This window comes from Myiozetetes cayanensis, unplaced genomic scaffold (genome assembly GCF_022539395.1).
Source record: "Myiozetetes cayanensis isolate MyiCay16 unplaced genomic scaffold, myiCay2020 scf2-11, whole genome shotgun sequence".
NCBI lineage: Eukaryota > Metazoa > Chordata > Aves > Passeriformes > Tyrannidae > Myiozetetes > Myiozetetes cayanensis.
In genome coordinates this window covers 113,828,766-113,853,922 of record NW_026087411.1, presented here as the reverse complement: position 1 = coordinate 113,853,922, position 25,157 = coordinate 113,828,766, and the positions used below count along the sequence as shown (strand labels likewise).

The 25,157-nt window shown below is 49.2% G+C and overlaps 1 protein-coding gene across 2 annotated transcripts in view; it reads right to left on the bottom strand.

Annotated features, from left to right (window-relative positions):
- Positions 1–25,157, bottom strand: part of ELP3 (elongator acetyltransferase complex subunit 3) — an 83,363-nt gene that overhangs the window by 29,970 nt on the left and 28,236 nt on the right. For both annotated transcript variants that reach the window (XM_050314769.1, XM_050314768.1), the window contains exons 8-10: positions 19,666–19,827; positions 15,767–15,893; positions 975–1,168 (exon numbers count right to left, since the gene is read on the bottom strand). In XM_050314769.1, the coding sequence (XP_050170726.1) occupies positions 975–1,168; positions 15,767–15,893; positions 19,666–19,827 (483 nt within the window). The remainder of the gene's footprint in view (positions 1–974; positions 1,169–15,766; positions 15,894–19,665; positions 19,828–25,157) is intronic.

Below are 25,157 nucleotides of genomic sequence, written 5' to 3'. Positions count from 1 at the left end.
CAAAATTCCCTGTATCCCATCTCCCATCCCAGCTTTGCCACCAGCAGATCCTCCCCCTTCTTCCAGCGATGCTTCCCAGCCCTCCAAGCTTTCCCCAGTGCCTTATTTTTCTGTGCCACTTTGGAGCAAGATTAGTTTTTAAAATGGGCATTTTTGAACCCCCACCCTTATCCCTGAATCCAGGATTTCTCCGTCTGAGCTTCCCAGCTTTCCTTCGGTCACTTCCTTCTCTGCCACGTTTCTCTGCTCATCCCCACTCTGCCACCCTTCCAACCAGGCACAGAATCAAATCCTTTGGAGAAGCCCAGGCAGGTGAGGTCTCTCAATCCTCGCTCTCCTCTTGGAGAGCCCGGGATTGGAGCCGATTCCAACTCCTGGAGCCGTTTCCAACTCCCGGAGCCGGGAGCCAACGGAGCGTTGTCCGTGCATGCAAAAAAACCAGGGAAGTGCTTACAACCTTCCCTTCCTGTTATCAGGTAGATTTAGGAGATAACAGAAGCAAAATAACCCAAGGAAGACCTCACACTGCTGATGGAATGATTATCCCTAATCCTGGGAATGACGGCACCGCCACGGAACGTTCCTGAAAACCCTGCAACGCCCACGGGGAGGGAAAGGAAGTCTCTACAGCCAGAAAAAATGACACAGCTCCTGCCACAGAGAGAGAGAGGAATGTTCCCCCCACAGCCAAGAGGCAATTATCCCTCGGGATCATTAACGGGCTGCATCCCAGGCTCTTGTCTGGCTGAGCCTCCAGAAATTTCCGGGTGCACCGGACGCGGAGTTTGCACCTGAAGAGCTCCTCATCCTCCTGAAGAGGTGTTTAAAAAAACCCAAAAAAACCCAACCTGAAGCAGTTTGAAAGACCTTCAGTGAATTAATGAGAAACAATAAAAGGCTGAGTCAGATCTAACGCCGTAAACCCTCCGGATCCCTTCGGCAGCGCGGCGGATCCGTAGGCACGGAAAAATTACCTCTGGACACGGTACACGCGAGTCCAGGGGGGAACAAGGGCCAGGATTCGGGCCACCAGATCCACCAGAGTGCTGGGGGGGTAGCTCTTGTATCTGCCAGTTTTCCAGAGCTCGTACAGACCCGTGCCACGGATCACCAGGGTCGGGTAGAGCTTCATCCCGTCGGGGCGAAAAGCGGGATTCTCGAAAAACTCCTGCAGGAAGGGAATAAAAAAAACCATAAAAAACAGGGGTCAGGGCAAAGAGAAAGCACATTTTTTTTGGAACAAAGCTGATTTCCAGCTGGGTTTTGCAAAAGGTAACTGGAAGTGGGGGGGGTGTTTTAAGAATTCCCGGGTTGGGAGCGTTTTGGGTTTGGAAACGAGAGGAGCGGGTTTGGAAAAAAAGAAAAGAAAAGAAAAGAAAAGAAAAGAAAAGAAAAATAAAAAAGACATTAAGGAAGGAAGACAAAAAAAAAAAAAAGAAATATCCACATGGCAACACCCGAGAGTCAAATCTGTGCATTTGCTCGTACCTTTCAGCAGGAATTCAATGGATATTGCGGCGTTTATTGTCACAGACTGTGCTCGGAATTAGAACAATAGCAGCGAGGGTGCTTATCTCCCATCGCTCAGCAGGCCACACTTGGAGATTAATCAATGTGTCTGGGCCACATCATTTGAATAGCAATGAAGAACAAACAGATTTTCTTCTGCACTGAGGTGTTCTCAGCAGGCCCGGGGAAGGGCGGGAGGAAGCGCAGCTCCTGCTTCGTTCCCGCCGCTCCAATCCCGTTTTCTTCCCCCACCCCCCCCGTGATGACAATTAAAATTAAATTGCTTGCAAAATAAACAGAAGAATAAACTCAAAAAGGCGGGCGAGCCCTCCCCCCCCCCTTCCTCCCTTGAACCAAGCAAGCAGTGAATTGAGTGAAGTGATGACATGGGTCAGGGCTCAGGTTGGATGGGAGTGTGGAATATTGGGTATCCACGGCTCGATCCCGCTCTCCAGCATGGAATAAAAACCCCACACAGGTTTGTTGAGGTGAGTTAATGGTTGGTGTGATCTCACCAGCTGCTGCTGAAGTGCTTCACCAGTTATCCAAAATCATGGAATGGTTTGGGGTGGGAAGGGAGCTTAAAGCTCGTCCAGTTCCAACCCCGACACGTCTCGCTATCCCAGGTGGCTCCAACCTGGTCTTGGACGCTGCCAGGGATCCAGGGACAGCCACAGCTTCTCTGGGAAACCCATCCCAGCCTCTCACCACCCTCCCAGCCAAGAATTCCTTCCCAATCTCCCACCTCTCCCTGCCCTCTGGCAGTGGGAAGCCGTTCCCTTCAAGCTCATCCAGTCCCAACCCTGCCACGGGCAGGGACAACTTCCATGGAATGAGAGGAGATGGAATGAGGAGGTGACGTCCTGAACTCAAATTTCCCTTTTTTGTGCCCTTGCAACAACCTTTTCAGTCAGAAAAACCCTGGCAGAGCTGCCATGGAAAGGTCACACGATTTGGGGTCACTGTGAGCGGTTCAGTCCCATTTTCACATCCAGTCCTAAAAACTGTGACACTGTCATTGCTGTCCAAGAAAACAGACAGGAATTGAAACCAAAATTCAGTGTAAGAGTCCAGGAAGCAAAAAACAATCAGAATATAATCACAGAATCATGGAATGGTTCGGGCTGGAAGGGACCTTAAAGCTCATCCTGTTCCAACCCCAACATCTCCCCTTATCCCAGGTTGCTCCAAGGGAATCCAGCCTGGCCTTGGACACTCCCAGGGATCCAGGGGCAGCCACAGCTTCTCTGAGCAACCTGGGCCAGGCCCTCCCCACCCTCATCCCAAAGAATTCCTTCCTCACAACTAACCCTAAAATCATCACCAACTGTGGGCACAGGACACAAACGACTCCTTTGAGGCCCTCTGGGCTGGCTGGTGCTGCAGCTCCAGTGGCAGGAGATGGGATGGATCCATCCCCCTGGCCACACTTCCAGCTCCCAACCTCGTGCCAGCACCGATTCCTGATGGATCCATGACCGGGATGAGTCAAAGCCACCTCCCCAGAGTGAGAGTTTTGGGGAGAACCCTTCTCTTTTGTGAGGCTGGGTTGGAGAACCCAACTGGGATGTGGAGAATGTGGAAGGGATCCACAGGGATCATCGAGTCCAACTCCCAACAAGGAGCCAAGGTCAGATCTGACAGCAGGAAACCATCACCTCTGTTTGATGGATCTCCTGAAACCAACCATGGGAAACTGCCCTCTGCTCCGAGGGGCATCTCCAGGGAAGGCTGACACGCCCTGCCCTTCCCTGACCAGCCTTCCCACTCCTCCTGTGCCGGCCCTGAGGAGCATCCGATGCTCCAGAAGCGAAGGGAGATGGAAAGGACAAATCACAAATCACTGCTCTGATTCTCGAGCCGGGCACTGGGTGTGCAATCCCAGGTCATAGAGGTCAGAGAGTAATTCCAAATCCTCCTGTCCCCCAACAACCCAAATTCCACCTTCTGTGGGTGGCACAAGGACAACAAAAGCTGCTGTGAAAGAAGGAACGGGAGGATGGTGCGTGAGGGGAGTGCTCAGGCCAAGGGCATCGAAGGAAAGGAAGCGACGCTGCGTCTCCAGCGAGGTACAAGAGGCACATCAACCACTCCAGAGGGGAAAAAAAGGGCTCCCAGCGAGGTTGTGAGTGGATATTCCCCACAGGCCTGAGCACAAAAGCCGGTATGATTCACCAGGCAGGGCTCTGAATCCCTCCCTGATTCACGCTGCAGATGGGAGGCAAAAGGGAGGGAGGTGAAAACCACCCGGCCCAGGCAAGGTCAGGAGGGACGAGGTCAGGTCCAATCCCACCCTGAATTTCGGCACTTCACGCCCTCCCCACGTTTGACGTCAGCACCTGCAGCCACCCGTCCCGGAAACACCGGCCTTCATCAGAAAATCCATGTATTTTCCTACTTATTCCTTCAACTCTGAGTTTAAGCCTTAAACTCAGGTCTGTTTGATGTCCCTGTGGATGATCCGGAGGAGGGGATGGATCCACCACCAGCACATCTGCAGGGCACACCACGCTGGGGGAGTTGTTGATGTGCTGGAGGGCAGGAGGGCTCTGCAGAGGGACCTGGCCAGGCGGGATCCACGGGCTGATCCCAACGGGATGAGGTTCCCCAAGGCCAAGGGTGGGTCCTGCCCTTTGGCAGCTCCAGAGGGGCTGGAGAGCAGCCAGGCGGGAAGGGAGCTGGGAGTTGGGATGGCCAGGAAGCTCAACAGGAGCCAGAGGGTGCCCAGGGGGCCGAGAGGGCCGATGGATCCCAGCCTGGCTCGGGCAGAGCGTGGCAGCAGGAGCAGGGCAGGGATTCTCCACCCCTGGAGTGCCGTGCCCAGCTCTGGGCCCTCAGCTCGGGAAGGACATGGAGGGGCTGGAGCAGGGGCAGGGAAGAGCAGCGAGGCTGGGAAGGGGCTGGAGCACAATTCCCATGAGGAGAGGCTGAGGGAGCTGGGGGGGCTCAGCCTGGACAGGAGGAGGCTCAGGGGAGACCTCATCCCTCTGCACAACTCCCTGCCAGGAGCGGGGAGCCGGCTGGGATGGGGCTCTGCTCCCAGGAAGCAGCAGCAGGACAAGAGGGCTGGGCCTCCAGCTGGGCCAGGGGAGGTTCAGGTGGGATGTGGGGAAGGGATTCTTTCCCTGGAGAGTGCTCAGCCCTTGGAATGGGCTGCCCAGGGAGGGGGTGGATTCCCCGTCCCTGGAGGTGTTTCAGGACAGGCTGGATGTGGCATCAGCGCCATGGGCTGGGAACCACGGCGGGCTCGGAGCGAGGGTTGGGCTCGATGACCTCAGAGCTCTTTTCCAACCTGGTTGATTCCATGATTCTATGATTCCATGATTCTTGCTCCAGCTCATTCCATAAGTACTTAATTTCCACCAGATACCGAGGTGGCTTTGCTCTTGTTTTCCGAACCCCTTTTTCCGGTGTCCAACTCGGAACAGAATCCGTAAATCCCAATATTTAAAGGCTTCACCTTTTCCCATTTGCCAACAGCTTTGATTAAGTCTCTCACCAAACAAAGGAGGTAGAAAATGCTTCCACAAGTGCCAAGCTTTAGTGGGAATTGCAGTCTCTTTTTTTTTCTTTTGTTAATTTTTAATTAGACACCTTAAAAGGTGTCTCTGGCTGATAAAAAACCTCCTGAGCGGTTTCCTGCCAAAACAAACTCAATCCCGAAAAATATTCCTTCCAGAGACCACCACCCACAGCACTGGAGTCAAAGGGAAGCTTTCCATCAGCTCCAGGAAGCTCCCAGTCAGGGATAATCCACCAGACAGTGGAGTCAGAGGTTAAAAATGACCCAGAGAGAAGGGATCCCTACGTATTCCCAGAATTCCTGGGATCCCTGGAGGATGCAGCACCAGGAATATTCCAACTGGAAGCACAACCAACTTCAAAGCTACCAAACCAACCCTGCCTGAAGTTTTCTCCCCCTCGAGGTGAAGGCTCAAAAGCATTTAAAAGGTCTCAAATAATTAAGGCAAATTTAAATTTGGGGGTGTGGACAATGGGCAGGGTGGGAAAGATTTAATTATAATTAATTGCTTGATTTTAGAACTAAAGAAAATTTATTTAGAATATTTCTAATCAGAGAAAAAAAAATTAAAGAAGAAAAGGGCAACTCAGATCAGCTGAAACTTTAAGGATTTTTGGGTTCCAAAGGTGAAATCAGATTTATAATCACAGGATCATGGAATGGTTCGGGCTGGAAGGGACCTTAAAGCTCATCCAACCCAACCCTGCCAAGGGCAAGGACACCTTCCATGGAATGAGAGGAGATGGAACGAGGAGGTGACGTCCTGAACTCAAACATTTCCCCTTTTTGTGCTCTTGTAACAACCTTTTCCATCAGAAAAACCCTGTCAGAGCTGCCATGGAAAGGTTAAACTACTTGGGGTCGCTGTGAGGGGTTCAGTCCCATTTTCACATCCAGTCCTAAAAACTGTGTGACATTGTCATTGCTGTCCAAGAAAACAGACAGGAATTGAAACCAAAATTCAGTGTAAGAGTCCAGGAAGCAAAAAACAATCAGAATATAATCACAGAATCATGGAATGATTTGGGCTGGAAGCAACATTAAAGGTCATCCAACCCAACCCTGCCAAGGGCAAGGACACCTTCCATGGAATGAGAGGAGATGGAACGAGGAGGTGACGTCCTGAACTCAAACATTTCCCCTTTTTGTGCTCTTGTAACAACCTTTTCCATCAGAAAAAACCCTGGCAGAACTGCCATGGAAAGGTCACACGATTTGGGGTCACTGTGAGCGGTTCAGTCCCATTTTCACATCCAGTCCTAAAAACTGTGACACTGTCACTGCTGTCCAAGAAAACAGACAGGAACTGAAACCAAAATTCAGTGTAAGAGTCCAGGAAGCAAAAAAAAAAACAATCAGAATATAATCACAGAATCATGGAATGGTTCAGGTTGGAAGGGACCTTAAAGCTCATCCAACCCAACCCTGCCAAGGGCAAGGACACCTTCCATGGAATGAGAGGAGATGGAATGAGGAGGTGACGTCCTGAACTCAAACATTTCCCCTTTTTGTGCTCTTGTAACAACCTTTTCCATCAGAAAAACCCCTGTCAGAGCTGCCATGGAAAGGTCACACAATTTGGGGTCACCCTGAGCAGTTCAGTCCCATTTTCACATCCAGTCTTAAAAACTGTGACACTGTCACTGCTGTCCAAGAAAACAGGAATTCAAACCAAAATTCAGTGTAAGAGTCCAGGAAGCAAAAAAAATCAGAATATAATCACAGAATCATGGAATGGTTCAGGCTGGAAGGGACCTTAAAGCTCATCCAACCCAACCCTGCCAAGGGCAAGGACACCTTCCATGGAATGAGGAGGTGACGTCCTGAACTCAAACATTTCCCCTTTTTGTGCTCTTGTAACAACCTTTTCCATCAGAAAAACTCCTGTCAGAGCTGCCATGGAAAGGTCACACAATTTGGGGTCACTGTGAATGATTCAGTCCCATTTCCAAGGTCAGGGACAGCACAGCTCGGCCAGTATTAAGGGATTGCACCTTTCAATCTGATTTTTATGGAGCACACCAAGCCCAGAACGAAATGGAAAAAAGCCAAGAGCTGCAGCTCCCCAAAAGGAGAAAAATCTGATTTCCTGGGGGTTCCACTCCAGCATTTTGCAGAGCAAAGATCGAGCTGCCACCCGAAATCCTCTCCCTCTCAAGATGTTCAGCTGCTGGGAGAGAGACACCGGTCGGAGGAGAAAAGCAGCACTTTTTGGAAGGAACTCACCGAAACCTCGGGGTTTTGTTCAAAATAAAGGTCGAAATCTCTTTTTTAGTGACTGTCCACCCCAACCCAGGTGCCACTCAGCCCGATTCCTGAATGGCTTCCTCCACCACATTAAAGCCAGATGATTAAATTCGTCCGGTGAATAGGAAGAACATTATCTCCGCTCTCCATACTCCGGCGTTCCTTATCTCCATCAGCTGGATTATTTATAACCAGGAATACTGGGAGCACTTGAAAGCTCCTGCCTTGAGTGACACTCCCAGCTCCACAGGGGGAAGGAACAATCACTTAGTGCTTTAATTATATGCATTAACAGGAGCTCCGCCGGCTCCAAACCGCGGCTCCATTTTAGCTCCCGATTTGCATTTTCCTCGTAAATGCCGGGCTAATTAAATCCTAAACGATAGGATCTGCATTCACTGGCGCAGACAATGGCCCAGTGACCGAGAAAGGCACGCTGAAATGTGCCTTTTCCCTGCCTTCCGAGCAGCCTGGGAACGCACACGCGGAGGAGGAGCCGGGAAGCGCAGGGAGCCGGGAATGGTCGTTTAAAAGTCACGGAACGACCGGGACTTTTCCAGGACGTGAAGTTGAGAAGTTCCCAGAACACGGCACAGACCGTTCAGGAGGATGGGGAGTTGATGTTGGGCCGGATTTTATCCCTGTTTTTTTCGAGGCCCTGATGGAGAAGGAGCAAAACTCGCCGCCCATCCAAACGTTCCAGCGACAGGAGGAAACACTCCCAGGTTGCAGCAGGGGAGGTTCAGGTTGGATATTGGGAACAAATCCTTCATGGAAAGGGCTGTCCAGTGGTGGAGTCACCATGCCTGGAGGGATTTTAAAATCCCTGTGGATAAGGGGGTGACCTCGGCAGCGCTGGGGGACGGTTGGGTTTGATGATCGGAAAGGTCTTTTCCAACCCAAACGATCCCAAATCACCCCCTCTTCACGTCTGTGCTCGTGGCAAAACCTCCTGTGGGTGTGAACAAGGGGGAAGAAGTTCCCTAAAGAGGGGTGATCCGAATTTCCACCTCTCCTGAAAAGCTTTCAGGGTCCAGGGCAGGAAAGACAACATTCCAAGGAATTTCACCTAATTTCACCTTTCCTTTCAGCTCCCGGCACGCTCGAGGAGTCAGATTTGATTTATTAATTATTTATGTGTGATATTAAATAGATAAATATGATTATGGAAGCCACTAAAAGTGACACAAGCCCCACGAGCTCTGCCCTGAGGGGGTCAGTTCTCTGCTGAGGAGCAGTCTGAGGTTGTTCCGTGACGCCTCATTTGAGACACCTGGAATGTCAAACACAAAAAAACGGGATTTCCCCGCTCTCTAAAGGGCCTTGTAAACTCACCCTTGGAGCTGTTGGATCTCCCCCCCTTCCCAGGAGCCCCCAAAACCCCTCAAATCCTCACGCCAAAGGGAATTTCTCCCAGGTGAATCCTCACAACCTTCGGCTCGGGAGGGAAAACGCCACCCACACGAAACAGGGCAGGGAACTCCTGCTGCCACACAAGGAGGGAAGTGCCCCCCATCCCACCCCATCCCACACATTCCAAGCTCTACAGGATCTACAGGATCTGCCAGGATCTACAATTTCCCTCCTGCTGTGCCCAAGTTCACCCCGAACCCGGAGCGCGACTCAGCGACGGGAGGAGACGTTCCCACCTCCGGGAAAGGCCTGACCTTGGAGCGTGGGGGGTTTTGACTCCTGCCCACCGTATCCACGGAGCAGTGAGACACAAATCCCTCTCCAGATTGTGCTCAGCGCCCCGAGCAGCCCCATCTGCCGGGGCCGTGCAGGTGCTCCGAGCGCGACGGCTCCATTTATTACGAGGGAGGGGGGATTTTGGGAGGAAAACTCCCCCGGGGGAGAATTCCTCGATCGATCCGCCCTCGAGTTTCACCTTCACTGCTTTTTTTTTTACCCGGTTCTGACATTTCTGGAAGGGTCAGCTTTCCACCCTCCCTGCTCCTCTCCAGGGGAATAAAGGAAATAAAGAGGTTTTTTTGGTTTTTTTTTTTTTTTCATTGTCTGAAGTGCAAAATCCGTGGAAAGTTTTTCCAGCCTTAAAAAAAAAACAACCACAAAATGTTGACTCCAGCAACTCTACCCTGCCTTTGATGGTCTGATCTTCCTTCATCAGATCTCTCCTCTCCATAAGGGACATCAGCACAACCACGAGCTCTCTCCCACCCCACACAGCCCCCTCCCTGGGTTTGTCCTGAAGGGGAGGGTATTTCGAGGCAGGGATTGGGATCATCACAACTTGAAGGGTTGGGAGCTGGAGGAAATGAAATCCTGATTCACAGAGACAAAAAGGCAGCAGTTCAGGATCATCAGAAATGCAGGTTTTCCCACGCAGCTTCGCAATTCCTTGAAGGATCCTGGTAGGATCCAGACGGGTTTGGGTTGGGAGGGACCTTAAAGACCAGCTTGTTCCAACCAAGACACTTTCCACTATCCCAGGCTGCTCCAAGCCATGCCCAGCCTGGCCTTGGACACTCCAGGGATCCAGGGGTAGCCACAGCTTCTCTGGGAATTCCAGTCCAGCCCCTCCCCACCCTCCCAGCCAGCAATTCCTTCCCAATCTCCCATCTGTCCCTGCCCTCTGGCAGTGGGAAGCCATTCCCTGTGTCCTGTCATTCCAGGCCCTGATCCCAAATCCCTCTCCAGCTCTCCTGGAGCCCCTTCAGGCTCTGGAAGGGGCTCCAAGCTCTCCCTGGATCCTTCCCTTCTCCAGGTGAACCCCTCCCCCAGCTCTCCCACTTCGTTACACCGAGAGGTTCTGCTTCGGATTGAAATGTGCCCCTAAAAGTCATCCCCACCCCGTCTGAGGAGGGAGGGAATCTCTGTGCACACACTCCAACCATCTGCAGACGTGGCAAGGCACAGGGGCCTTTATGGAGGTATTTCATCCACAGAAGTATAAGAGCAATTATCTGTGAAAATGGGTTTCCAAAAATAGCCCGTTCCTCACCACCACCACCCTCATTAACATCAGAATTACCGCGGCTCTGGTCATAGTTCATGAAACCAGAATCGTTTCTGAACTGAAGAGCTTTTTTTTTTAGCCACCGACTCAGACTCCAAGAGAAGCTCCAGGAAACTGCAGGAGCGAGCATTAAACACCATCTCATCTGTTCCTTCAGCGTGTGCCCACGAACAAAATAATAAAAAAAAAAAGGCCCATTTTCAACCAGCCACCTGCAAATCACAGCTCCTCAATGAGATCTTCAGGAGTTATTGAAAGGAAAATCATTTACCCCACTAAACATCACAGAGCTGCCTTCCCAAAGGGAGGCGAAAATCAATGCAGATCAGCAGCTTAACTGTCTTTTATTACAGTTATTAAAAGCTCCCCGATCGAGGCGTAATATATCAAGTTTCATGATGAATTTTTATCTCCTTGGTTAAAAAAAAGGAGCCCTCGGGAAAAACCGAGGCCTTGTCTGCGGCTGAAACCGCTGGAAGTTCTGCAACAACGTCAGATCCACCGGAGAAGAGAAAAGGACACTCATCTCACCCACTGCCGGCGTGGAATCGCGCTCGGAGCACGGATGCATCAGGCACTGCACTAAAATTAGCCCATTTCTGGGAAATTGCTTATTTAGCAACTCCTTCAGAGAAAAGAGGGGGAAAAATGAAAAGCCAAACAGCTCGACACGCGACTAAGAATAGGAATTTTCGGAGTAAATCATCGGGTGATTGCGATTTATTTCAGGAGCACAAAGAGAGGCTCGGCTGAACGGGGTTGAAAAATCTCCCCGCTCCGATTTTTGGCTCCAGCGCCATTCCATGGGCCTGGAAGTTTCACCATGGGGGGTTTTATTCATGGGAGGCTTCAGGTGGACACAGGGAGGCCGCAGGATCTCCTCAAGGAGTTTCTCAACATCTGAAGGCCCATCTGATGTTTCTGGGGAACGTCCAGCGGGGCTCTGCCAGCCCCGACACTTCCCATGCTCCAAATTCCCAACCTTCTGGCTCATTCCTCTCTTTTTTAATGCTTCCCAGATTAATTTAACCTATGAGGGGGTCCTAGAAGCTGTTTGAGAGGGGTTTGGAGCCCTACCCAGAGGATCCAGAGGAAGAGCGACAGCAAATCGCGCTCAGGCAAAAACCCCGAAAATAAAACAAAAGGGTCAACACAGCAACACCTTCTCCACTAATAAATATGTTGCTTGGGCATTTTTATCCCAGAAGAAAGAAGAATATTAGGAACATTAGGAACATTAGGACTGGGAAGAGTCACACCAGAGCAGCTGTCAGTTCTTGCGCGGACACGGAGCGAGGGAATCGGCGCCGGCGCCGCGGGAATTCTCCGGCCTTCCCAAAGTTCCCCCCCCAATTTCAATCCCAAAGTTCTGCTTGGCAGCCCCCACTTTTGGCAAGCGTGATTCATGCTCCCTGCCAACCAACCATTTCAATCCCCCCCCCCCATCTCTCAAGAGCCACGCGGTGCTCGTCCCGTTCCGCGGGGCGAGGCGTCTGCTCCGCCGACCGTTCCGTCATTCCCGCTGAGCCTCCTGATTTATTCCGGCTTTGCTTCTAATTATTTTCCCCCGGCCACCCGCTGAGAGGAGGCCCTGGGAGTAAAGTGGGGCTGATGGTTTGGCAGCAGCGAGGAGCGGGGTTTGTTTGCGGGGGGAATGCTTGGCACGGGCGGAGCGTGTTCCCTCCTTCCCTCCCCTGCAGCCTCTTCCCACGAGTGGGATGGGGTGGGGTGGGAAGACCTGAAGTGGAAAGGAAATCCTCTGAGGTTATAAAAAGAATCCATAAGAAGTGGGGGGGGAGGAGAGGTAGGAGGGGGGAATAAGGTGGAGGGAAAAAAGCCCCGCAGAACTGGGACACGGGGAGGGAACATCCGCCCTGATTGTGATAATTGAATATATAACTGGAGGAATTGTGTGTGTAAGGGGAATAATTGTATATGCAAGTGGAATAATTGTATATACAACTGGAATAATTGTATATGCAACTGGAATAATTGTATATGCAACTGGAATAATTGTATATGCAACTGGAATAATCTTCATGGTGGAGGTGGAGAAAGAGCCACTCACCCGCCACTTGCTGGAAAAAAAAATCATGGAATCGCAGAATCCCAGAATTATTTGGGTTGGAAGGGATTTTAAAGCTCATCCCATTCCACCCCTTGTCATGGGCAGGGACACCTCCCACTAGCCCAGATTACTGTAAAAAAAAATCATGGAATTAGAGAATTATTTGGGTTGGAAGGGATTTTAAAGCTCATCCCATTCCAAGCCCTGCCATGGGCAGGGACACCTCCCACCATCCCAGGTTGCTCCAACCTGGCCTTGGACACTTCCAGGGATGGAATCCACAACCTCCCCAGGCCAAAATAATAATAATAAACAGCCAAAATAATAAAACAATAATAATAATTAATAATAATAATAAACAGCGAAAATAATAATAATAAAAAAAAACATCAGCAGGGCAGTTGCTGACCCCACACCCAGAGAGCTCTGATGTGCTGGCAAAAGAAGAAGTGCTGGGCCCCCCTTTCCTGTGGGATGGAAGGAGCAGGAAAAAACCCTGGAAATCAATAGGTCAGAAGGGACAGAGGCAAACGTGGCTCCTGGAACTGTAATTACCTGCTCAAGTTGAAGAAGCACCCAGGATTTTTTAAGTCCCCGGTCAGCACAATCAGCAGGTTATTGCCTTCCCAGGAGGAGCCCCTGGAATTCATAGATCAACTGGTGATGAAGGCAAAGGTGCTTCAAAAGCTCCTCTTAAAGTCAACCAGGTTCCCTTTGTCCCTGTCCCTGGTTGGGAAGGAGACGGGAACAGCAAAAAAAAGGGATTTTTTTTTTCATCCCGAGCTTATTCAGAATTAAAAATCAAAAATCTGTAAAGATTCCTGATAAGCCAAAGGTGTCTTTTCGTCCCAAAAAGGCAAGGGTGTTTTCAGACAGGCTGGGAGAGTTGGGGGTGGAGAAGAGAAGGATCCAGGGAGAGCTTGGAACCACTTCCAGAGCCTGAAGGAGCCTCCAGGAGAGCTGGAGAGGGACTGGGGACAAGGAATGGAGGGACAGGACACAGGGAATGGCTTCCCACTGCCAGAGGGCAGGGAGAGATGGGAGATTGGGAAGGGATTCTTCCTTGGGAGTGTTGAAATAGAATTCCCAGGGAAGCTGTGGTTGCCTCTGGATCCCTGGTAGTGTCCAAGGCCGGGTTGGAGCAACCTGGGATAGTGGGAGGTGTCCCTGCCCATGGAATGGGATGGGATTTAAGGTCCCTTCCAACCCAAACCATGCTGGGAGTCTGGGATAAAGGACGCTCAGAATCCACTCAGAGGGGTTTTTATGGAATCTGGGGATGGAAAAGGCAGGAAAGGGGAAGGGAGACCCTTCCCTGAGTGCCGAGATTCCCAGGGAACCCCCCTTGTTCCCGGAACTCCTTCCCAGAGAGGAGTTGGGCTGGGCATGGATCCAATGTCAGGCTCTGGATCCAGGCTGGGAGAGCTGGGAATGGCCAGGCTGGAGCAGGGAAGGATCCAGGGAGAGCTGGGAGCCCCTCCCAGAGCCTGCAGGGGCTCCAGGAGAGCTGGAGAGGGATTTGGGATCAGGGCCTGGAATGGCAGGACACAGGGAATGGCTTCCCACTGGGAAAGGGGAGATTGGGGTGGGAGATTGGGAAGGGATTCCCGGCTGGGCTGGAATTCCCAGGGAAGCTGTGGCTGCCCCTGCATCCCTGGGAATGCCCAAAGCCAGGTTGGGTTCCCTTGAAGCAACCTGGGATAGTGGGAGGGTTTGGGGTTGGAATTGGATGATCCTTAAGGCCCCTTCCCACCCAAACCATTCCGTGACTGTGAGGAGATGCCACATTGGAGGAGAATCCTGCACAAGGAGCAGTTTTATCCAGTAGAAATGTCTAGAAATATTTACCAGCCTGGACTAATATTTATACAGCACAACACAGAAACAAGTTGTCCTAATAACCCAAAAGGATTATAGGAAATTTTAAAGTAGGAAATACAGATTGTGCTGGGATCCAAATCAGCTGGATCCCTGGGAATGAAGGAATTTTAGCCTGCTGAACAGCCCTGTGCACCAGAAAAAAAGTGTTAATAAAAGAATGGATTGTTTTTACTCCTTATTCTCTCATATTTAAGCCAAAGGATGTTTAGAAATTAAATTATTTATTTTTTAATTAATTAAATTTTTATTTAACTATTTTAATTTAATTATTTTAATTTATATATACTTACTTTAATTGAAATATTTATTCTTTTTTAAAGGTTGAGAAAGCAAAGGAGGGGGTAAAAAGAAGTCCCTTGTTTATCATTCCATCTTAAAACATGTCCCAGTGATCCACAACCTCTCCATTCTCATCCCCTGCAGCTCCTTCTCCTGGGATCCCAGTGGGAAAACCCTGCAAGCATCTCAGACCCCTCTCTCCTCCCTCCTGGCTCTGCCCCAGGCTCGGCTCTTTAAATCTTTTGGTCGTTATCGGCTCTTGTAATGCCCCAAAATTGTCACCACTTCGCTGGTGGCAGGCCCATAAAACCACATAAAACCCCACATAAAACCAGCTGGAAATTCAGGAGACATCCAGGAGGGATTCTCAGGTTCAGCATCATAAGTAATTCCCGGGAAATCCTAAGGAACAACTCCTGGGAAATCCTAAGGAACAACTCCTGGGAAATCCTAAGGAACAACTGCTGGGAAATCCTACGTCGTGTCCACGCTCCGCTCCCTACGGTTTGGGAGGAAAATAATCCAGGAGGAGGGAATTTTGAGTTCTCACTGCACCTCTGGGTTTGGGCACATCCCTTTGCCCCCAGTCCCTTATTCTGGCACACAAACACAGGATTTGGGAAGTGCTAGGACTTCACGGTGTTCGGGAATTCTGCACAAAACCCCTCGGGAAGCGTCCCGATTTCCGCGTCGTTTTTAAAATCGTGACCGATTTGGACTTAAAAAAACCCCAAAAAACAAAAAAGAGAAGAAATAATGAAACTCTACCAAACTACCCCCTGAAGTGGTTGATTCCCTGCACTGTTTATACTTCATTCCTCATTTCCATCTCTCCAGGAATCACTTTCTGTTTCCTTCTACACCCTTGACGAAGACGTGGAGATGCCTCACGACACCTGTGCCCTTTGTTTTGCCATTCACTGCCTTCTTTTTAACTTGCAATTGTGGAAACCCAAGGAAGAAAACTCGGGGAAAAAAAAAAAAGCCCCAGTTAATATGGGAAGAGCAATATTCCACAGGGACCCTGGTGACTCAGGCTTTCACGAGGCAGGGATATAATTTTCTGGATGAAGGAGCTCAACAAATCTTTTCTCGCCCTCCAACCTTTTCACCAAAAAAAAATAAAAAATATAATTGATTTTTCAATTATTTGTCCTTAAGAAACAAGCCTGGGCTGGATCACAAACTAATGGCTGAGGAAAAGGAGGGGAAGAGCTGGGTGAAAAAGCTGGAAAACGCGGAGAAATTCCCGGGGGGGGGCGGTTTAGGGAATTTTACTCACAACGAACTGGTCCATGTCCCTCTCCAGGCCCATGTTTGGCAGGTCGGGCATCATGTGGGCCACCACCTTAAATCCGGCATCCTTGGCCAGGTGGAAGGACTCACACACGGCCTTCACCGTGTGGCCTCTGGGAAGAGAGGGAAGAGATCCAGGGTCAGGCAGGGAGAGACATTTTGGAGATGTTTGGTTGAGATTTGCGCTCTGGGAAAGTCGAGCCTGGAGCGTGGTTGGAAGGAACTCCACGAGGGGGGAAAAAAAAAAGGTGGTTTTTATGAAAGTATTAAAGGTTTGCTGCTTTTGAGCCACTCCAAGGTTCCAGCTGCTCAAATCCCAGCTGGAGAAACTGGGGAGAGCTGCTGGAATCCGACTGGGAAAGCCATGGTTGTGGATAGTCAGGATGAGGCACAACCAGAGACAAAAACCAACAGGGAGAGGAGGAGGAGGAGGGTCAGGAAAACCAGCCAGTTGGAAAACCATCCCAAAACATCTTCCCAAGCACTCCTGTTAGAGACACAGCAACTTTCTCGGCTCCAAAACACGGGTTGGATCGGGATTCCTCGAGGATTCCACGTCCTGACATCAAACCAAGCTCAGATTTGGGAGCTTGGAGAGACCTGGATCCCAAACCACAGCAGCAGCAAAGGTTGAGCCTCCTGTGGTTCATTATCCTTGAGTAAATTCCTCTCTCCTTCCACCTCCACAGCTCCAGACCCACTGTGGAATTCCCACCACAGCGATCAGCCTTCCCACAAAGTCCTGGCTTCGGCTCTTCCCAACACTGGCTGATTTTTCGGATATTTCTGGATCTCTCTGGACATTTCGAGCCTCTCAGCACCCCTGACCTTCCCTCTCCAACCCCTCTTTGCTTCCCATCACACTCCCCCTCCCACCCTCTGGAATTCCCCGCTCCAAGGACGTGACTCTTCTCCCCCTCCTCCTCCTCCTCCACAGCCCCAAATTTGGGTGAAAAATGAACACCATCTGAGCAACCTCAGTCCCAAACCCGCTCATTTACACTCGATTCTCACACAGGATGGGACACCCAGGCTTTATTTCAATCAACCCAGCAGCTGCTTCCCCGGTCTGAGGGATCAATCCCTTCCTCCCTTCCAGAAGGTTCCACCTCCACTCCTTCCCTCAACGCAGCTTTTTATTTTATTTTTTTATCCCCTACAGTTTTATTTATGATTTTTCTTTTTTTCACAAAGTGCCACCGTGTTTTTCCAAGGCTGTTCAAGGACAGCATTACTCAGGAACCTCGAGGAGCCCGAGGGGGAGAAACGGAGACTTCGCTCCATAAATAAAAATTATTTTCTTGTTAGGAGCGGAATTTGAGCCGCATCAATAACTCGATTATTCGATCTGGTCTCGAATATTTTTCTGCCTCGCAGCCACCGAAAGCACTTCAAAAAAAAAAACCCCAAAAAAACCCAAAAAAAAGAAGAAAAAAAAACCAACCTCACTAATGACTTCTGGAACATAATAGAAAGTAATTTCCCCCAACAGTTTGCCTAATTGGTTGTAATCTGACATTTTGCTACCAGCAAAATATTAAAAAGTTGAAAGCCCAAATAATAATAAAAAAAAAATGTGCAGAAGCAAAATGAGGTCGTTTAAAAGGAAGAGGAACTCGAATCACCTTTTTTTTTTAATCCAAGTGGGTTTCGATTCATTGCTCTGAAAAACGCAGCAGAATTCTAATATAAAATGGAATTCTAAGATAAAACACAATCCTAATGTAATATATAATATATAAAATATTTAATTATATATAATATGGTGTATATTGCGTATATTATATATTACATAAATATAATTCTAATATAAAATGGAATTCTAAGATAAAACATAATCCTAATGTAATATATAATATGTAATATATAATTATATATTACATATTATATATAATATGTATAATATATATACATATATATGTATATATACATATATATGTATAATAATATATATAATATATAATATAGACAATATACAACATTATGTAATATATAATTATATATTACATAATGTTGTATATTGTCTATATTATATATTACATAAATACATTTCAAATATAAAATAGAATTCTAAGATAAAATAGAATATTAATATAATATATACTATATAATATATAATTATAATACATAATATATAACAGATAATATATAACATATAATATATAATTATATATTATATATGTTGCATATTGTCTATATTATATATCCATAAATACAATTATAAAACAGAATTCTAAGATAAAATAGAATCCTAATATCATATATAACATATATGATATCATTATATATTATATAATACGTTGTATCTTTTCTGTATTATATATTACATAAATAGAGTTCTGAGATAAAATAGAATTCCATTATAAATTACCATATTTGAGGTGGAAAAGACCCCACATTTGAGTGGAAAAAAACCCACATTTGAGGTGGAAAAAACCCCACATTTGAGATGGAAAAAACCCCACATTTGAGATGGAAAAGACCCCACATTTGAGGTGGAAAAAACCCCACATTTGAGGTGGAAAAGACCCCACATTTGAGGTGGAAAAGACCCCACACTTGAGGTGGAAAAGACCCCACATTTGAGTGGAAAAGACCCCACATTTGAGGTGGAAAAGACCCCACATTTGAGTGGAAAAGCCCCACATTTGAGTGGAAAAGACCCCACATTTGAGGTGGAAAAAACCCCACATTTGAGGTGGAAAAGACCCCACATTTGAGGTGGAAAAAACCCACATTTGAGGTGGAAAAAACCTCACATTTGAGGTGGAAAAGACCCCACATTTGAGTGGAAAAGACCCCACATTTGAGGTGGAAAAGACCCCACACTTGAGGTGGAAAAAGGTACAAAAGCTGAAGGGAAATTAATTGTGAAATGAATTAAATGAATTTATGGCAGCCAGGAACTAAGAACATTCCTTAGGATGGATCCTTTCCTCTGGAAAACTCCAAAAAATGTGCTCTGCCCGTTGGACTCTGCGATTGGGGTGATGAAACGGCGTTGGGAGCGACGGGAATTTGGAATAAGAGGGAATGAGTCAAACTGAGGGGACAAAAAAACCCCAAACCAGTGAAAAAATCCCTCATTTTGAAATGCCAGCAGAATTATCAGGCTGGCAATAAATAAATAAAGAGAGGAGAGATTGCCTTGTTCTGCCTGGCAGGGGTTGGGGGGAGCAAAACATTCCACGTTTTCCCGTGTAGGGAAAACACTTCCTTTGGCCACAGGTGCAGGATGACAGGGAATAAATCAGAGGCCCCCTTGCAAATAAATTTATCTGAAAATAAAACCTCACCAACCCCGTTTTCTTGAGCCCTGCTCTACACAGCATCACAAAGAAAGGCGTTAAAATGCAGGTTAATAACTTTTCTTGACAGAGACGTGGCCACCAAAGCACGAAAATGAGGGAAATGTTTCAGTGTTCTCTGTTAAATGGGGATTAGTCAAGGAAACAGAGTATTCCCAGGAGTGTTCCTGAAGGACCCAGCCTGAAGGAGCAGCCACTGGATGCTGGAAGCTCTGAAGGATTCAGCCTGGAGAAGGGAAGGATCCAGGGAGACCTTGGAGCCCCTTCCAGAGCCTGCAGGGGCTCCAGGAGAGCTGGAGAGGGATTTGGGATCAGGGCCTGGAATGGCAGGACACAGGGAATGGCTTCCCACTGGGAAAGGGGAGATTGGGGTGGGAGATTGGAAGGGATTCCTGGCTGGGCTGGAATTCCCAGGGAAGCTGTGGCTGCCCCTGGATCCCTGCAGTGTCCCAGGCTGGGTTGGATTCCCTTGGAGTAGCCTGGGATAGCGGGAGGCGCTGGGGTTGGAACTGGACGAGCTTTAAGTCCCTTCCCAGCCCAAACCATTCCAGGATTCCACGTCTCTCTCTCCCCTCACCTGTTGGTGTCCCGGGCCACGTCCTCGTAGACGCTCTGCACGCCGATCTCCAGCCTGGTGCAGCCGTAGCACAGCATGTCACTCAGGTGCCTCTTCAGGCAATAATCCGGCCTGGTCTCGATCGTTATCCCCACGCACTTGGTCAGGCTCCGCTCGGAGTACCTGGAAAAAAAAACTGAGGAACTTCAGAAGGGCTTTCCAGCATCTTCCAGGTGAGAGTTCCCTTCACCTCCCGGCAAGGCCGGGATGAAGCCATTCCCAAACACATTAATACGAGTCTAGGGGGGAAAGGGGGGGTCGCTCTGTGTGACAAAGAACTGGAGTGTGGCAGCCCTGGGGGGGTGGACACCAGGTGGACAAGGTTCTCCAGGAAAAATCCCACCATCCCCTTCCCTTTGGGAGCGAGCTGGAAGAGTCTAGTGATGAAACAAAACTCGCTGCTACCCTTTTTCCTCCTCCTCCTCCTCCTCCTCTGCCATTGATCATTATTATTTATTTAGCTCTACACAAAGACTAATCGCTCCAGGTAGCAGGAAAAACACCCCCTCCACTCCTGATGACAAAAGAGTGAGTTGGTGACCTGAGAGGGAGTAAAACAAAGGGAGAAAGGAACCCAGAGCAGCCTTTGAAGCGAAGGAAACCCTCGATCCACGTAATCAACGGCACCAACAGCGAGGATTCCACGCAGGAATCGCTTCCCTCGAGCACCTCTCCTTCCTTGGGGGAGAAGGTGGTTGTGTAACAGGACTGCAGCACAGGAGGGGAAGATTTCCAGCAGGGAAAGGGAGCTTCTCCTTTGGAAAGTGCAGGGATGATAACCTGGATAAGCCCCAAGCCAGGATGAACAGCCACAAGTCTGAGAGGGAAATCAGTCTCCTTAACGGTCCCCGTTGATGATCCAGGTATTGAGATGAAATGTTGCTGAAAAGAGGACACCTTGAGGAAGGGAGGGATGTTGTGCCCATCCCTGACAGGATATTGCACCCCAGGAGCACGAGGATGACTAAGTTCAGCTCTTTATTAGGTGCCTCCAAAGATTCATCATCCCATTTTCCAGCTCTGGGGATGGTTGGAAAGTTCTGAATGGAAATAAAGCTCTGCCACCTCCATCAGGACGCGGTGGAGCAGAACTGCATCAAAAAAAATTAATAAAAAAACAACCAAAAAGCCCTAAAAAACCAGCAAAAAACCTCAACTGGGCTCAGACTCACTTAAAACAAGTTATTAACTCACTTCAGGCTGTTAAAATCTACATAAAGAACGAGGTATTTTTAGGGGGGACAGGCTGCAAGGGCTGTCAACAAACAAACAAAAATGCATCTTAAAAAGAAGAAAACAATTAATAAAAAAACCCCAACATGTACAACATCTCCAAGTTTGTGGCTCAATAACCTGACAGGCCGAGAGAACAATTGTTTATCACGTCAGGGCAAACACTGCCAAAGTGTGATTCATTAACAGGCTCCGAAACACCCACTTTGGGAGACGTGATTTGCAAGAATTACAGAGAAATTTTGGCTTAGAGGGGGTGAAAAAAAAAAGCATAAGAGGAGTAGAATAGGGGTAATATTAATATTAATATTATGCTCACCCCCAAAGTAAATTTATGGGAAGGATATAAAAATGCTGCTTTTAATGGGCACCAAAAGACCCTAAAATGCAACAACTGCCCAAGGGCACCGACGGGGTTTTTAATGGGAAAATTGAAGATGGAGTTGCCCAGTGCTCTGCTGGAAGGAGAAACGTGGCTTGAAAAGAAGCAGAAGAGCAAAATAAAGGCCAAGTCCAAGCAGATAAAGTGACAGAAGTGGCATTTCTGGGGGAAAAAAAAGACAGATGAGTGTGACAGTGAAACTTCCAGGGAAGGGGATTCCGGCAACACAACTCCGGCACCGCCTGAAAAATGGGAGAAAATGGATTTTTCCGCTGTTTTTGCTCCAATTCCAAACTTTAAATGTTAATTTCTCCGATTTGCAAAAGGAGCAATGACATTTCCTTTAAAAACAAACACCCCAGGGCAGAAATCTGAGCAGTTCTGAGGTCAAACCCAGAAGGAAAAGCTTCTCCAGGTTTTCAGCTGCCGTTTTCCAGAAGGAATTCCCAAGCAGGGCCCATCAAAGGTGAACTGATGGTTATTCCTCAGCCCAAAGCTGAGTTACACAAAGGAATGAAACCCTAAATTTGAGAGGAAACCCCATTTTTACATCGAGTTCCCAAGTTTTTCTGGTGCTCAACCAGCAACTCCTTCCCTGTCCCCAGTCAAGGGATATTCCATTCCCGTCAAATGGAATGCAGAGACCTGGATAGGGCAGGAAATATGGGATAAATATCCCTTAAATACTGAGTTTACATCAGGACACACGTGGATTTAGGGAGGTTTAATCAAACTGGAAAGATCTCCGTGTAGAGTCGGGATCTGAGAGAGGTTTACAGAGACAAAGAACAGGAAAACTGCCATTCCTAAAGGGAACATTTCGGTGTAGGAAGTGTTTGAATCATGGAATTCTGGAATGGTTTAGGTGGGAAGGGATCTTAAGGATCATCCCAATCCAATCCCGGCACCTCCCACCGTGCCAGAGGATCCAACCCGGCCTGGGACACTGCAGGGATCCAGGGGCAGCCACAGCTTCCCTGGGAATTCCAGCCCAGCCGGGAATCCCTTCCCAATCTCCCACCCCAATCTCCCCTTTCCCAGTGGGAAGCCATTCCCTGTGTCCTGCCATTCCAGGCCCTGATCCCAAATCCCTCTCCAGCTCTCCTGGAGCCCCTGCAGGCTCTGGAAGGGGCTCCCAGCTCTCCCTGGATCCTTCCCTGCTCCAGCCTGGCCATTCCCAGCTCTCCCAGCCTGGATCCAGAGCCTGACATTGGATCCATGCCCAGCCCAACTCCTCTCTGGGAAGGAGTTCCGGGAACAAGGGGGGGTTCCCTGGGAATCTCAGGCACTCAGGGAAGGGTCTCCCTTCCCCTTTTGTGCCTTTTCCACCCCCAGATTCCACAAAAATCCCTCTGAATGGACTGTAACCTGCATGTCCTTCATCCCAGACTCCCAGCATGGTTTGGGTGGGAAGGCACCTCAAAGCTCATCCCTTTTTCCCAGTCCTGTCACATCCACACTCCCCGCATTCCCGCGCTTCCATCGTCACCCATCCCTTTTCTTAGCACCATCTCCCACTTCTGGCGCCCTCGCTACCAAAAACAGCCCAGCAGCCACCCCACACCTGCATCCAGCTGGAATCTCATCCGCCTTTTCCCATCCCATTTTCCCCCTATTTATGCTCTCAGGGGTAATTTGGCCGCTGAATCACACGCAGAGCTCACGATGATGACACCGATGCTGCCGTCGCTCGGCTCCGGAAAATTTTCTGGATATTTTGGAATAGAATCCTGCTCCATTCCTAGAAAAAGCTCTGTGCCCTCCCTCCAGCTGGTCCTCAGCTTCCCTCACTCCCTCTCTCCAGGAGGGATGGCTTCCAGCCCCGAGGAAGGGCCGCTGGAACGCTGAGGCAGAACCAACCCAATCCCGTCGGAAACCAGCGGGGTCAAGGACAGCCCTTTCCTGCTGGGCCTGTTTGGAAAAAAAAATCAATGGAATGGGGGGGACTTGTTGTCCTGGGCTGTTTTTTCATGTCAAACATCTCCCACTTCATTCCCCCAAATCCCTGTGAGTCCCGGTATCCCGTTGGGGAATCCATCGTCGTAACGGACAGGACGGATTTGCCTGAGCTTAATCTTTCAGAACAACAGAAATCCAGCCACGTTTCCTGCAGGAATGGGAGGGTGGGAAGAGGGAATGGTCTTTATCCAAGTGGGCTGGAAGCTTGGAAAGCAAATTCCTCGAGCTCTGAGAGGAGGGGTTTCAGGATGAGGAACGTGGGATAGCGGGAGCTGCGGCTGCACCACCCCTGGGAGTGTCCAAGGCCAGGTTGGATGAAGTTTGGAGCAACCTGGGATAGTGGGAGGTGTCCCTGCCCATGGAACAGGGTGAGATTTAAGGCCCTTTCCAACCCAAACCATCCTGGGATTCCAGGACGCTCAAACACAAGAGGTTAAAACAATTTTACTGCAGAACAGGAAAAGTGGAATTATTTGTAATTGAAGACCAAGAGAGGAAAACAGAGAAAACCTGGAGATATCACATGAACCTGAGATGGAAACTCCACCCATGATCATGGAATCCCTGACTGGTTTGGGTGGGAAGGGACTTGGACACTCCAGGGATCCAGGGGCAGCCACAGCTCCTCTGAGAATTCCAGCCCAGACCCTCACCATTCTCACAGACAACAATTCCTTCCCAATCTCCCATCTCTCCCTGCCCTCTGGCAGTGGGAAGCCATTCCCTGTGCCCTGTCCCTCCATTCCTTGTCCCACATCCTCTCCAGCTCTCCTGGAGCCCCTTCAGGCTCTGGAAGGGACTCCAAGCTCTCCTTGGATCCTTCCCTTCTCCAGGTGAATCCCCCCCAGCTCTCCCAGCCTGGCTCCTCAGGAGATGGATTTTACCTTCTCCAGCACCAACAAACACCTTGGAGCATTTTCCTCCTTCCCTGGGATGGAATTATCCCGTTCTTTACCCCCCAAGCAGTGCTGAGGATCCCCCCACATCAGGAGAGGAACAATCAGCAATCAAGAGGAGCGACCAGCACGAGGTGACAATTTGAGCACCGGAGTGACCTCAGCGGTGCTCGATGCAAATGAAAGAGCTGCTCAGCCACGCAAATGAGGTGAAGGAGAGACAGAGAAGCCTCACAGAGAAGCCTCGAGGTTTGCACAGACACAGCTACTGCCAAGCCAGTGATTACAGAACTGTCTGAAACAGGGAAGATAATTAATTTTAGTCACTGGAGAATATTTGAGCGAGGTTGGCAGAGAAAGCCGGGACGTTAAGCAGACCTTCAGATCAGAACCTGCCTCTTGAATAAACTCTTTGACTCTTTTTTTTTTTTTTTACATTCATTTAAGATCAAAAAGGCACCTCCCAGACACGGGGGCCTCACTCAGAAGAGCAAAAAACCAGCCAGGCCCAGCTGTGGCACGAAACAACTCATTTACCAAAGGCTCCGCTCTCGCTCTCCGTTAAACTCTGCTCTCCAGACAAAAGCCCTGTCGGCTCTGAGACCCGGAGATCAAAGACTCAATTATTTACAACCCTGCTCCAGCAGCTCCCCAAGTCCCCGGCCGGGATCGGGGTGGCAGGACGCCAGGCAGCTCGGAATGACTCGGCTGAGGGAAGAGGAGCTCCAAGAATAAAGCAGGTGGGGTTTGAAAGACGTGACTTTTGAGCTTTTATCTGCTCCACAGAGCACGGGGAGAGGGCAAAGAGAGGAGCTGGGAGAGGCACCAGGAGCTCAAGGCACGGGAGGCTCAAAGAGGGGCGAACACCAAGGGCAGGAAGGGTTTAGGGGTTCCTGCCCATGTGGAAAGAAGGGAAAGGATCTGAAGAGTCTCATCCAAGCCAACAGCCCCCCAATAACTTGCCCAGAGGGTGTTCCAGCACT